Consider the following 14,362-nt stretch of genomic DNA (forward strand, 5'->3'; position numbering starts at 1 on the left):
CACTCGTCCTTTACAGAGTCTGCACGACAGCATTCCGGTATTAAAGTAAAGAAAATAACAAACAATAATCATGAAAGTAACAAAATTATTGTAATAATCAGGGACGTATATATACTAACTAAAGATATAGGTCCCTGTAATAATATAATAAGCAATATTCATTAGTGAACAAATTGTCAATCGAAGAATGACCTATATTTTCGAAAGAAAGACTGAATTTACAGCTGGCACAGACATATGAAGAATTCACATTTACATTCGTTAAGGAAAGGTAATTTTTAAAAATAGTTTTACGGCAATTTTGTTTTCTTCCACATATAAAATATACATCGATATCCTAAATATTTTTTGTAGCGTTGTTTCTGTTGATAGGAATTCAGCTATATTTTTCAGCGCAATAGTGTAAAAAGTACATGTACCTGATTTTGGTAATTTATCATGCATAGTTAGTAAGCACTGATCGAATAAATTGAAAAGTAACTTAAGCTTGTTTGTGTGTGTTAAATCAAACTCATGGAAAGTCCAATGCAAGTTAAATCCCCAGTTCCAACTGATAAATGACAATTTTTTTCTATGCCTCAGGAATTTCCCATAGACTCTGGTCTTTGTTTGCTTCTAAGTCATAAGTGCCTCCAATGTACAACTGAGCATTTCCTAAAAAGGATTTAAGATACAGGAATCGACAGGGCCATTTGACAGGGGACATGATGTACTGCACTTGGCTTCCATTCTCAAATTGTACGACTTTCCATTGCCCTTCAGGTCCTGGTTGGCCTTTAAAGGAAAAGCAATTTCCTTCCTTGTGCATATAAACATAATAGTTTGAATACTTTGCTGATCGGATGTAAAATATACAGTTTAGATTTTCATTTTCAACAGGTTCCAGTTCGAATTTGCAAGACGCAGAATTTTTTTTATCACTTCCACAGATACGGCCCCAGTAGAGCGATGACATTTTGAACTTAATATCCGGCGATTTTGACAGGCAAATGTTACGTATTGAACCACAAAAGCTTTTACCTCCACCTACTGTGGGAATTTTGATTCGGTGAATGCGAAGAAAGTGCAAATAATGTTCGCATTTTGTAGGAGTAAATTTAGTCAGAAACACCGACTTTTGGAAATTGGTTTCCGTGACATATGTAAGAACTTCCAGGTCAGACTTATTACTTTCGGTGATCAATGCCAGAACCCCTTGAGTACTTGGTCTGTCAAAGCCACTTCGTTCTTTGATGCAGAAAACCTGCCATAACACTAACGTACGCAATATTGCTAGTCGGAAATACAGATTCACATAGACTGATGCTCGATGAGCAGACTGTAGGTCCGACGTCGTCAGTAGTTCGTACGTTTTCGCTTTTAATTTTCCAAGGAATCTCACACTGTCGGTGGTTGGAAATTTGTCCTCCAGTCGGATTACAACACTTTCACGGGCTTGGTCGTCGATCTCGTTCAGGTAGGCGTGTGTGTGGAAAAGTAAATCTTCCAAACCCGCTGCTTCAGCTCTTAACTCTGAGTCTTGGAAGCGTAGTAAAGCTGAATATGTTTTATCTTCGTCTATCTGAGGAATAGTGGACTTAAATTGTGTGCCGATTTTTTTGAAGATGTTTGACATGACGCCAAAGGATATGGCAAATGTACATGTATGTACTGGGATTGAATTAATTCCAGTTATGCTTGTTAGTAATTCAATAGCATCGGCGAATTTGAGGAAAACATCCCCTATGCCTGTTTCCATGTATTTCTTCAATTCTGGTATTTCATGGTTGACTAGATGTATGTATTTACCATCAGAAAATGCCAATTGTATTTCCTTTTTCCAATCTTCTAATGTAAATGATTTCATTTCTTATTTTTTTAAAATGTTAACTGAAAAGAACCTCAGCCTAGGTATAGGTAAATAAACCTGAAAGTAAACATTATTTACATTAATATTAATGAGACAACCGGATATATATTTCAAACAGACAAAAAGTTATATTTTCTTTTTTGCGCGCATGACATAGATATTTATGTAATTGCTGTAATAATGCATTTGAAAGACAGTTATAAACTAATTTTGTATATCATAAATTGATATAATTTTATCAGCATTTTAAATATGTATTTCCAATTGCACAGATTGACAAAAAATATTGCTATCAGAAGCCAATTTCATAAAGATTTTCTAAGATGTTTCTTAAGATAGAATTTAAGATATATCTAAGTTATAACTTAAGATATGTCGAAGTTATAACTTAGGAAGTTACCAAGATCTGTCATGACTGTTTCACAAAACTTTCTTAGAGTAACGCATGCAGTAGACTTTCTAGTTTAGATACATTGTTAGCCACTTTCATATGATGTTGATTATTCTAAATTACCGATCATAGGATAATATAAATTCTATATTATTAAAACTTTGCCCTAAGTCAACACTGGGGTCCCTAGAGAAGTTCAAAGTTTAACATAATTACAAGCATATTACATATGAAGAATATTATATATCCTAAGATCTAAGATCATCAACTTACCAGCACTATTATCCTAAACGTCAACGTATTAAAGATAACAAAATTACAAAATGAACTGTAAATAATTAAACAAAGCGAAAGAAAGTCACCGTTTTACCTAGTAAAATAACTAAACGTAAAATTGTAGTTCTTGAGAAGAATATTTTTAAACATTTTTCCTAAATACTTAATTTTTATTGAGCTTCAAACCTATCTTAAGGCCTCAGTTCTGATTTAGGGGTCACATTTCCATTACTTTTAAATCCACACTATCTTATGGTGCTTGCATGGTATAAAGTTACTTATTGATTGAATAAAGATTGAATTAAGATTTAAAATAACTTAACAAAGATTATTTGCATGGTACAAAACATTAGCTGAATAGCGGTTTATGAGAGTTGTGAGTTTTTGGCCTAATGACAATCAGTTAACTTTGTACTTTATTAAGAACAAGATTGCTCCCGAATTATTTAATGGTTTTTAAAAATTGCAGCATATATTTATTTGCAAAAACAAATAATAGCTTGGGATTTAAATCATTAATGGCACTTTAACTGTTAACTCAAACACTAATTCCTAAAAGGAAACAAAAACTCATTAGGGTTTACATGAATTCATAAATGTGGTTATAATTTCATATTGCAAATTGGTAGTTAATCAAAATTTTTAAATATTAATTTATACTGGGTATATTCTGTTTAGCAAAAAAAACTTTAATAGGCAGTATTAAGTCAAAAAGTTCTAATTTTGCATTGATATTGAAGTGTTAAAATAATAAGGGGACATACATTTCATAGGATATTGTTTTGTCACTGCCGAGTTTGGTTTACTAATGTCAAGTATTGAACACAGTCAAATTAAAAGACGAACGACAGACCCAACGAATAAAAAAATCCAAAACGAAAGGGGTAAATACTTAATGAATTTAGAAGTAATAGTTGCATATGAACGAACATTAATTGGTTTTCTCTTTATGAACATATGATCGATTCTGATTTTCATTGATATTATAGTTTTGCTCGAAAAACATTTCTTAACTTACGGATCTTAGCAACGGCCCACGACTTCTTTTCTTTACAGGTAGAAGTTTTGACAATTAACACCATTACTACTTCCTTAACAACGATATGAACTTTCGGTTTGTTGAAGAGGAATAGGTGAGATAAAAATAGATCATGAAAAACAACCAAACGCAGTTCAGGATTGATAATGATTTTTAATCAAACACACTAGCTCTTCTTATTTTTAAATACAATTTTTAACAACATTCTTTCAGGATATTTTAGTTTACAATTATTTTATGTTGTCATATTTAACCATCATTTTGACCTTTCTGAATTGTATAATTAATAATGTACTTTAATTGACAAAAAGGAAAAAGAAACTGGAGTTATATTACAATTCAAATACACTGTATATTTTTTATTCATCCTTCTTTAAAAACCATTGTTAAGATAATTACATCATGAAATCAACAAACACAATTCTAAGGTGTAAAACTAAAACTGTTTTCTTTTGTATACTCTGTATTTATGAACAATATTTATAATATTTACTGTCTTAATATTAGTTAATGATTGTTAATGATTGTTATATTTTTCATTCTACTTACAGACAACTTAAAACTAATTATTGTTTGTTTGTTATTATTACATATTTATAAAATAACTAAATATAACATAAATAATAACTGCATAGTGTGTTTTTGGTCAGGAGTTATCGTTACGGATAAACTTATATATACTAGATACAGATGAATATGGAAAGAAATGTACGAGTAATTCGCTTTCAGAGATATGAAAAGAATGTGTGTGAAAAGTAGCATTTAGTTGTATACAAAAATTTGAGATGGAAATTGCAATTGAACTTGCAATATTACCCTAGTTATTGAGTAAGAATAATTAAATGCTAATCTTGGTCAAATGATAACAAATATGAGCTTGGTTAACACTAAATAAATATGGAAAACTGTGAAAACTTACCCTTCTATGCGATCGTCAAGCTACACGACATTACAGTAGTTCATTACTGCGAACAACAGTAAATCTACCCTAGCAATAATAATTTAGTTTCGGTTTTCATATGATGCCATTGTAAAATTATTTCTAATTATAAAGCCATTTATAATCAATAAACGAGGTTAAAAATTTCTTGAGCGACTTATATAAACAGCGGTGACACTGCATTTGAAAGTTAAAACATTTCTTGTATACAGTTATGTACATGTACCACTCATGTACTTATTTTCTTTCTACGATTTTCAGTAAAATTCTATAGACCAGCGAATGGCCTCTATTACACATAGTTGTTAAACCATTTCAAATCAAAGATAAATTCTGTTACCGTAACTTTACATTGTCCGTAATGTGAAGTGTATAAAACATCAAACGCTAACTGAAATTTTTCCTAAAAAAATCAAATGTAGACGTTCAAAATAAAAATCAGGATATGAAAAGAATATCTGCATTATTCTTCCCTAATTGTCTGTAGCCGCTCTCTGTAGCCACTCCCTAGAGCCGCTGTCTGTAGGCACTGTCTGGAGCCGCTGTCTGAAGCCACTGTCTGGAGCCCGGAGCCGCTGTCTGTAGCCACTGTCTGAAGCCCGGAGCCGCTGTCTGTAGCCATTGTCTGCAACTACTGTCTGGAGCCGCTGTCTCCTGTCTGGAGCTACTGTCTGGAGACGCTGTCTGGAGCCGTTGTCTGGAGCCATTGATAATTATCTAAATTATTTTGTATATAATCCACTTTTGGATAATCATGGGACCAACGATCAATATTCGACTTTGATTTACTCGCATTGTTCAATATTTCAACGAGATATGACAAATGTTTGTCTAATATCACGACCAGTTTCATTCTTTGCAAATTTTAAAATTATATTACATGTACCGGCTTGAATTTTAGAGTTGCTGATAACTTATCATATACCAAGTCAAACTGCATTCTTGTAAAGAAAAATCAGCAATATCAGCGATGTGATATTGTGATATCAATATTCATATTATTGAAATATATCTCAATATAAAAGATACAGGTGTATATATTCAAATATACTTTTTATATTTCAATCATTAAGAAACAAGACATATATCGTCACTTAATTTATCTCTTTAATTTATTATTATTATTTTTTTTTTTTGGCAACATCCAAGGTTTTGCACTTTTTCTTTTTTTTTTACACGCATACTGTATACAGGGTTAATTTTGCCTGTTCTTTTTTTTTGGCCTTTTACACTTGTTAAAGGTATTGCTCAGTCTTGAATTCGCTCAGACACATATAGGATTACATATTCTTTCTAAAGTTATGTTTAACCTGTTTTTAATTCACCCAGACTTAAATTATCCGCTGACAACAAGGGTGAAAAGGGCATAAAAAGGAGCAAATATTTTCCTTTATACAGTGTCAACGTAGTCAACTGAACGGCTTTTTGGTATAAAAATATGATGGGATTTTGGAGGGAGGAACATATATTCTATTGTGAATTTTATAATAAAGAAAAATACGTATCACTATTGATCAAAGTGATTTATTTAAAACCTCAAACTTAACAGACAACAAATTTACATTAGATATTAGTAAAGCAAATAACACTCAAAATCTGTGGAAATAATAAATAGGGAAATACAAAAAAGAAAACAGAAAATATATACACATAATGCATTAAAGATAACAAGAAAAATGAAAAAAATTACTGCTATCAAACATTATGTTTATATATATTTACAATACCATTTAAATTTTGATTTAATAGATCTAGAACTAGCTTTGCAACTTAAAGAAAACTCGGAAGGAGTAAGTGAGTAACACTCAGGCAATAATGCTAAATAATAAGAGCAAATTCTAGAGTCAGTCGATTTAAACGTTCCAAACACTGTCAGTGTTATTATAAAAAATCAAACTCCTCTATAAATCAAGGATTTCCCACAGACCTTTATCTTTAGTTTCTTTGGAACTGTAAGTGCCCGCTATGGAAATACTTCCCAAAAATGATTTCATGAACAGAAATCGACATGGCCATTTAAGGGGAGACAACACATACTGCGGGGGGCTCTTGTCATTCTCAAACTGGACAATCTTCCACTGTCCCTCAGGTCCCGGCCTGTGGGAGGCGGAAAAACAATTTCCCCCGTCGTGCATGTAAACGTAATGGCCGGGCGACTTTGCTGACCTTATATAAAATACATTGTCCACCCTTCGTTTCTTTAGAGGTTCCAGTTGAAACTTACAGTCAGAGGACATATCGCTACCTCCACGAATACGTCCCCCAAGCATTGACGTCCTCTCGAATTTTATCTCCGGCTTTTTTGACGAGCGAATACAATGTGTTTGACGACAGAAGCTTAGATCTTGTCCTATGTTTGGGATCCAGTATTGTTGAATTTGAAGAAAATGCAAGAAATTTTCGTTTTCTGTCGGGTGGAATATTGTGTGAAACACTACCTTTTGGAAACTTGTTTCTGTTACATATCTGACAACTTCCAGGTCTGACTTTTGACCTTCATTTATCATGGCGAGAACCGCTCTAGTACTTGCTTCGTCATAGCCACTTCGCTCTTTGATGCAGAAAACCTGCCACAACACCATCGTACGCAATATTGCCAGTCGGAAATACAGATTGATATAAACCGATGCCCGACGAGCAGATGGTATCTCCGACGTCGTCAGGAGTTCCTGTGCTTTAGCTTTTAATTTTCCCAGGAATCTCACAGTGTCGTTGGTTGGAAACCTTTCTTCCAATCTGATGACAACACTCTCGTGGGCATGTTCGTCGATCTCGTTCAAGTAGGCGTGAGTTGTGAAAAGTAAATCTTCCAAGCCTACTGCTTCCGCCTTTAGCTCTGAATTTTGGTAGCGCAACAAGGCTAAATAGGTAGCGTCTCTTTCTACAGGGGGAGAGGAAGATTTCAGTTTTGTGCCTAGTATCTTGAACACTACCGATATAGCTGAAAGGGATACATTAAAAGAATTGGGTATAATGGCAGAGCCTTCAGTCAACTTTGATAGCAAATCAACTACATATGTAAGTTTCTGGAAAATGTCCGTAATGTCTGTTCCAGTGAAGTTGCTCAGCTCCTTTACGGCTTCTTTCGCTAATTTTTCAGTGTTGCCATTCGCAAAAAGCACGCGTAGCTCTTTTACTAATTTTTCTTTTGTAGTTTTATCCATTCCTGATTAGAAAAAAAAACAACTATAGATTTTTTTTCGTTTTTAGAAACAAAAAAAATTATAATGTTTCGGATCAAATGATCTAAGCGTGCCAAGGTAATTTTCCCTTTATAGCATATGGACGAGATCGTTCCTTACACTTGTATAACACTATCATCTTATCGTGTCATAACTGGTACCGCTTCAAGGGGCCCTCGTCTCACCAAACCTCAGTTTACTGCGTTCTGTAATGAACAAGAAAAAAATTAGATGGATGTAGACTTTTGAAAATGTTCATTATTTACATTAAGCAAACAGGAAGAAAGTTAAATAAACATCTGACAATAATCTATAGCTACAACAATGTGTAATATAGAACGAATGATCAATATATTGCAATTTAACTTTCTCGTAGCAAGAATGCTCATTACATAATCAGTTCTCAGTTTCGTTTCATTTCCCTATATTTATATCGTAGTTATAATTCCAAAACAGGGCGGGGATCACAAAACAATGGGGTGGGATGGGGGTGGGGGTTACACAAAACAAGGAGCCAAATTCACATCTAAAAGTATCAATATATACCCCCTCCAAAGAAAACCAAATAAAATAAAAAAAAAAATAAATCAAGAAGAAGGAAAACTGGGGGTTTCGCTTCGCTACAAACTTTTATTAAGTGTAAGAGTAGTTCCAGATGTCAAGTTAGACCTAACCATTAAGCACATAGCATCATAGAGGGTTGAGCTCCACACTTTTCTCGCAGGAAAGATATTTGTTGCCAAATTGACCTTCAATGGTATAATAACCTCCCCCCCCCAGCCCCCCCCCCCCCCCCCCAGCACCGACATCGACATTACATAATTTTTTAAAAAGTAACTTACCGGTATGTGTTAATCGTACGTTTAATTATCCCATACTGAATATCTATAGAATGCAGCCTCAATGCAGGGGCGATCGTTTTATCGACGATTTTACCGGCTTTTCCAGTTCTATAAATAGCTATGCAAAATCTGTTATCGAGTCTGGCTAAATATAGCATGACAGTACTCGGGACTTTGCTTATGCAATACAGTCATTTAGGGTATTTCGGGTCACTTTTTACATTTCTACTGCAATTAAATAAACAAACGAATATTATTAATGAACCTGGGCATTATTAAGAAGTTTATTGTTTGATTGAAAAGACTTACCAACCAAATTGCGATTATCATTGATAAAACGACCGCAGTGGGAGCTTTATTTAGACCTTCAATTCAAGGAACTGCGGGTCACTTCCGGTTATTTCGGGTCACTTTATAAACGTGTGCAAAACAAAACAAAAATTACATTTAATGTTGTTTTATGACCAAAATTAGTTAGTTTTGCTAATATCCAATTGTTATTTCAACAGAAATGATTTTTTGTGGGGGAAATCGCTCACGGTGAAAGCTGATATCAACACACTATATTGACCGTGTGTAATGTGGGGCGGATCTAGCTTGAAGACCATGGAATTATGTCCTTTGGATTGTTAATTCAGAGGCAAACATTTATGTCATTATTTATTTCAATAAAATGACTTTTTAACAAAGAAAAAAAATAACAATGGAAACACCTGGTTTTAAATAACGGAAAAATGACTAGGAATGTAAACATGGTAAAAGGCTATAAAAAAATTATACAGTAACAAAAAAAAGTAAATTCGTCCTGCTAGGACTCATATAAAATATAAACATATAAAAAGTATATAGATTTACAAAATAAACATAATAGTAATAAAATAGCACATTGGTATTACATTGTAAAACACCCCTCACTTTCAGTGGAAATGTGCATATCTCTCTCTCTCTCATAAGTCTGGCAAATTCATGCTCTCTCTCTCTCTCTCTCTCTCTCTCTCTCTCTCTCTCTCTCTCTCACATTCAAATTTATGTGCATCTTAATTAAAATGATATTAAGACTAAGTATGTCAATCTTAGTATGTAAACTTTTACATTGAAAATAAAGGTCCTACTTTGGACATACATGTATAAAAACAACTTCACATTCTATTAAGGAGGCTGGGGGTTGTTGTCTTAAAAATTTAATTAACCATCAATTTTAGCTGAAAAAATAAGATATGGTCTATAAATGTGTCAACAATTATTTGATGAAGAGAAATTTCTAAAATGTTTACCAATTTCTATATTTTCTATATATCATGTATATATATAGCTATTCATTTATAGGAGATAAATATGCTACGACACCCCAGCCTCGTTAAATGTACTTTGATAAAAGAATCACAATTTATGACACAGAGACATTAATGACAGACTTTTCAGGCATATTTTCAATATGCTGCTCTATAACAGTCAATGCTGCATGGAAGTTTTTGGGACACACTTTGTATTGGCAGGGTATAACAACACCTCCTCCTTTTTCCAGCATATGGGGCCAGGGTGGAAAACTGGGCAATGGTTCTCCCCATTCTTCTGAAAATAAGCAATGTGTATGTAGGGGCTTAGTATGTTTATTCACCACTTGTCTACATGTACATTGTCATTGAAAAAAAAATTGCAGGTCGCAGCAACTTATTTAATACACACATACAAAAAAATGGATTTTTCTTAATAAAATGATTACTTTTATAATGTTTAATTTAGTATAACAAATTTTCTACATACGAATAAGCTATAATCATGATAATATTGAAAAAGCACAATGTAAACATCGACATGTGACATACGAAAACGCGAGGCTCTAAAAACGCACATGACCCGAAATAACCTAAACCGAAGGGGGCTAGGAATACACCACTACCTCAATAGATTTTATTGCAACCAAAATTTGTTTAGTTGCATTAGAAAGCGTATAAAGTTTCCTTTCCAACGGTATATAACACGTAATGTTTTATCAAACGTAAACTTCACATGATCGAAGAAAAAAAGATGTCTCCGTTTTTGACATGCAAAATTCTCTGGTCGGGACACATAAGCCAATTAATCAACGTATTAATTAAGACATCTATTTTCAATATTTTCCTTTGTAACTGTGTGAATGCATATAACATACCTTGATGGACGTGACTGCAATATATTTCGTTTTTCTGTAACGTTTAACGGGAACTGTGTATGGAAAACCCCGATGACTCCCGAAAATCGGGGTGACCCGAAATACCCTAAATGACTGTAAAATAGATTATTATGAAATAAACAGAAAATAAAGTTGAAATAAGAACAATCCATTATTCCTGACTTTAGTCCCATCTTTCCTAGCCTATGGTTTCTGGGTTTCTGATTCGCTCCGCCGCTTGTCACACACGATGTGAGGAGTCTTACAGAAACTCTTGACTTGGGACGCTTACAAGAGATCACCACATGAAATCTAGGATTACAATAAGAGCAGCACAAAAAGAGGGTTCTGAATCAATATGACCCTGGCTCCATTTACATAGTTTAATTATTTACCTGCTTTACTCATAAAACATGTTGCTAATGGAAAATGACATTAGATTCAATTCATATCAAGTGACTTTCATCTCACAAATACTTCCGCTGCTCTTATTTCCAAAAACAACAGAGTTGTTCGATAGTTCGATAGTTTACTTAGCAGCCGAGGCCTTCCGAGTGCACTATTTACATGCAATCGTAACTACTCGGTCATTTCCGCTGGCGAAAAAATGAAATGACAGAGTAGTTACGATTGTATTTACATGTAGATCAGCAATTTTTGTGGGTGGATCAAAGAACTTATTTCAATGCGTGGGCTGGTGTGAGGGAATATGTATGATTTTTTATTTTATAACGGCAATCAATAAAGCTTAATGCACTACATTTTATATTGAACATTTTCGCTAAATCGGGATTTTAATAGCATAGACTAAGGATTTATAGTTTGGGCCCCTTACCCCCCCCCCCCACCCCCCGAAAATATGGTTTTAAAATTTCAAAGAATTAAAGGTTTTGAAAGCATTGCTCTTTAAAAAATTGTGTTGAAAAGGATAGATATCTAACTTTCATAATACAGAATTTGTGTTGGGAAGTGGGTGTTGTAATATCAACTGAGATTTTGCACGGCTTGATGTATACATGTATTTATATCAAACAATTAAACCCATCATTTTACACATATTCCTTATCCTAATATTATATTAAGCACCCTTTTTGCGGTTAAACAAGTTAAGATAAACCACTCTATTTCATTTAATCCGTGTCTATAATTATGAAAAAAAGTTAATGTATATTTTACAAAGAAAAAAAAGGAAAGAATAAATTGACAAAAATTACAGTAATATTAACTGTTTGTTAATGTTAGCCATTCGGTTATAAAATTGGTCATGTTGTCAATTTTATTTGAGAGAAAAATGTCTTTTAAAATGGACTTTCGTTTGAACCACAGAATTCTGCCTTCTTGCATTTTCGGTGTTATCTTTCTTCCGATAGGAAAGTCACGATTAGCAAACATGATACATCAAATTATATGACTGATCATAAATGTCAATAATAGAATACTAGTAATAGAGATACCAAAAAATAGTAATCTATACAACAGAAAAACACTAAATATTTGAATAGGTGGGAATTTTATTGTTGATTGGGCGAGCACAGCATTTCTTTTATATTTCTGATATCATGAAAAACAACCCACTACTTTCTACTTTCTTTTTTTAGATCAGCGTTATATTCATTTCGTTAAAATCTTATGATCTATGCATTTTTGGTTACATGAAAATATGTTGCAAGTATTGTTTCCTTACAGATTTTGGAAACCACGGGGACTTCATGATTTATGCTACTACATGTACAGTCATTTAGGGTATTTCGGGTCACCCCGATTTTCGGGAGTCATCGGGGTTTTCCATACACAGTTCCCGTTAAACGTTACAGAAAAACGAAATATATTGCAGTCACGTCCATCAAGGTATGTTATATGCATTCACACAGTTACAAAGGAAAATATTGAAAATAGATGTCTTAATTAATACGTTGATTAATTGGCTTATGTGTCCCGACCAGAGAATTTTGCATGTCAAAAACGGAGACATCTTTTTTTCTTCGATCATGTGAAGTTTACGTTTGATAAAACATTACGTGTTATATACCGTTGGAAAGGAAACTTTATACGCTTTCTAATGCAACTAAACAAATTTTGGTTGCAATAAAATCTATTGAGGTAGTGGTGTATTCCTAGCCCCCTTCGGTTTAGGTTATTTCGGGTCATGTGCGTTTTTAGAGCCTCGCGTTTTCGTATGTCACATGTCGATGTTTACATTGTGCTTTTTCAATATTATCATGATTATAGCTTATTCGTATGTAGAAAATTTGTTATACTAAATTAAACATTATAAAAGTAATCATTTTATTAAGAAAAATCCATTTTTTTGTATGTGTGTATTAAATAAGTTGCTGCGACCTGCAATTTTTTTTTCAATGACAATGTACATGTAGACAAGTGGTGAATAAACATACTAAGCCCCTACATACACATTGCTTATTTTCAGAAGAATGGGGAGAACCATTGCCCAGTTTTCCACCCTGGCCCCATATGCTGGAAAAAGGAGGAGGTGTTGTTATACCCTGCCAATACAAAGTGTGTCCCAAAAACTTCCATGCAGCATTGACTGTTATAGAGCAGCATATTGAAAATATGCCTGAAAAGTCTGTCATTAATGTCTCTGTGTCATAAATTGTGATTCTTTTATCAAAGTACATTTAACGAGGCTGGGGTGTCGTAGCATATTTATCTCCTATAAATGAATAGCTATATATATACATGATATATAGAAAATATAGAAATTGGTAAACATTTTAGAAATTTCTCTTCATCAAATAATTGTTGACACATTTATAGACCATATCTTATTTTTTCAGCTAAAATTGATGGTTAATTAAATTTTTAAGACAACAACCCCCAGCCTCCTTAATAGAATGTGAAGTTGTTTTTATACATGTATGTCCAAAGTAGGACCTTTATTTTCAATGTAAAAGTTTACATACTAAGATTGACATACTTAGTCTTAATATCATTTTAATTAAGATGCACATAAATTTGAATGTGAGAGAGAGAGAGAGAGAGAGAGAGAGAGAGAGAGAGAGAGCATGAATTTGCCAGACTTATGAGAGAGAGAGAGATATGCACATTTCCACTGAAAGTGAGGGGTGTTTTACAATGTAATACCAATGTGCTATTTTATTACTATTATGTTTATTTTGTAAATCTATATACTTTTTATATGTTTATATTTTATATGAGTCCTAGCAGGACGAATTTACTTTTTTTTGTTACTGTATAATTTTTTTATAGCCTTTTACCATGTTTACATTCCTAGTCATTTTTCCGTTATTTAAAACCAGGTGTTTCCATTGTTATTTTTTTTCTTTGTTAAAAAGTCATTTTATTGAAATAAATAATGACATAAATGTTTGCCTCTGAATTAACAATCCAAAGGACATAATTCCATGGTCTTCAAGCTAGATCCGCCCCACATTACACACGGTCAATATAGTGTGTTGATATCAGCTTTCACCGTGAGCGATTTCCCCCACAAAAAATCATTTCTGTTGAAATAACAATTGGATATTAGCAAAACTAACTAATTTTGGTCATAAAACAACATTAAATGTAATTTTTGTTTTGTTTTGCACACGTTTATAAAGTGACCCGAAATAACCGGAAGTGACCCGCAGTTCCTTGAATTGAAGGTCTAAATAAAGCTCCCACTGCGGTCGTTTTATCAATGATAATCGCAATTTGGTTGGTAAGT

At 33.3% G+C, this 14,362-nt stretch overlaps 2 protein-coding genes and 1 long non-coding RNA gene across 5 annotated transcripts; all 3 read right to left on the reverse strand.

The window, feature by feature from the left end:
- Nucleotides 1–67: 67 nt before the first annotated feature.
- On the reverse strand, nt 68–3,596 carry LOC128184448 (uncharacterized). Its single transcript, XM_052853903.1, has 2 exons — nt 3,535–3,596; nt 68–1,906 (listed from the first exon to the last, which is right to left on the reverse strand). The coding sequence occupies exon 2, from the start codon at nt 1,844–1,846 to the stop codon at nt 572–574; it is 1,275 nt and encodes a 424-aa protein (XP_052709863.1). The 5' UTR covers nt 1,847–1,906; nt 3,535–3,596; the 3' UTR covers nt 68–571.
- A 2,405-nt stretch (nt 3,597–6,001) lies between these two features.
- On the reverse strand, nt 6,002–7,659 carry LOC128184076 (uncharacterized). The gene has a single exon (XM_052853397.1). It carries the CDS (start codon nt 7,657–7,659, stop codon nt 6,397–6,399), a length of 1,263 nt encoding a protein of 420 aa, XP_052709357.1. The 3' UTR covers nt 6,002–6,396.
- Nucleotides 7,660–7,789: 130 nt separating this feature from the next.
- On the reverse strand, nt 7,790–11,325 carry LOC128184607 (uncharacterized). Of its 3 annotated transcripts, none has more exons than XR_008243755.1 (3): nt 11,067–11,325; nt 8,520–8,637; nt 7,790–7,883 (listed from the first exon to the last, which is right to left on the reverse strand). It is a non-coding gene; the product is annotated as an uncharacterized LOC128184607 (long non-coding RNA). The 3 variants fall into 3 exon arrangements; XR_008243753.1 differs by having other exon boundaries at nt 8,520–8,627; nt 10,855–11,325; XR_008243754.1 differs by having other exon boundaries at nt 8,520–8,627; nt 11,067–11,321.
- Between the last annotated feature and the right edge of the window lie 3,037 nt (nt 11,326–14,362).

The sequence above is a fragment of the Crassostrea angulata genome, chromosome 5 (assembly GCF_025612915.1).
Source record: "Crassostrea angulata isolate pt1a10 chromosome 5, ASM2561291v2, whole genome shotgun sequence".
In the NCBI taxonomy this organism is placed as follows: Eukaryota; Metazoa; Mollusca; class Bivalvia; order Ostreida; family Ostreidae; genus Magallana; species Magallana angulata.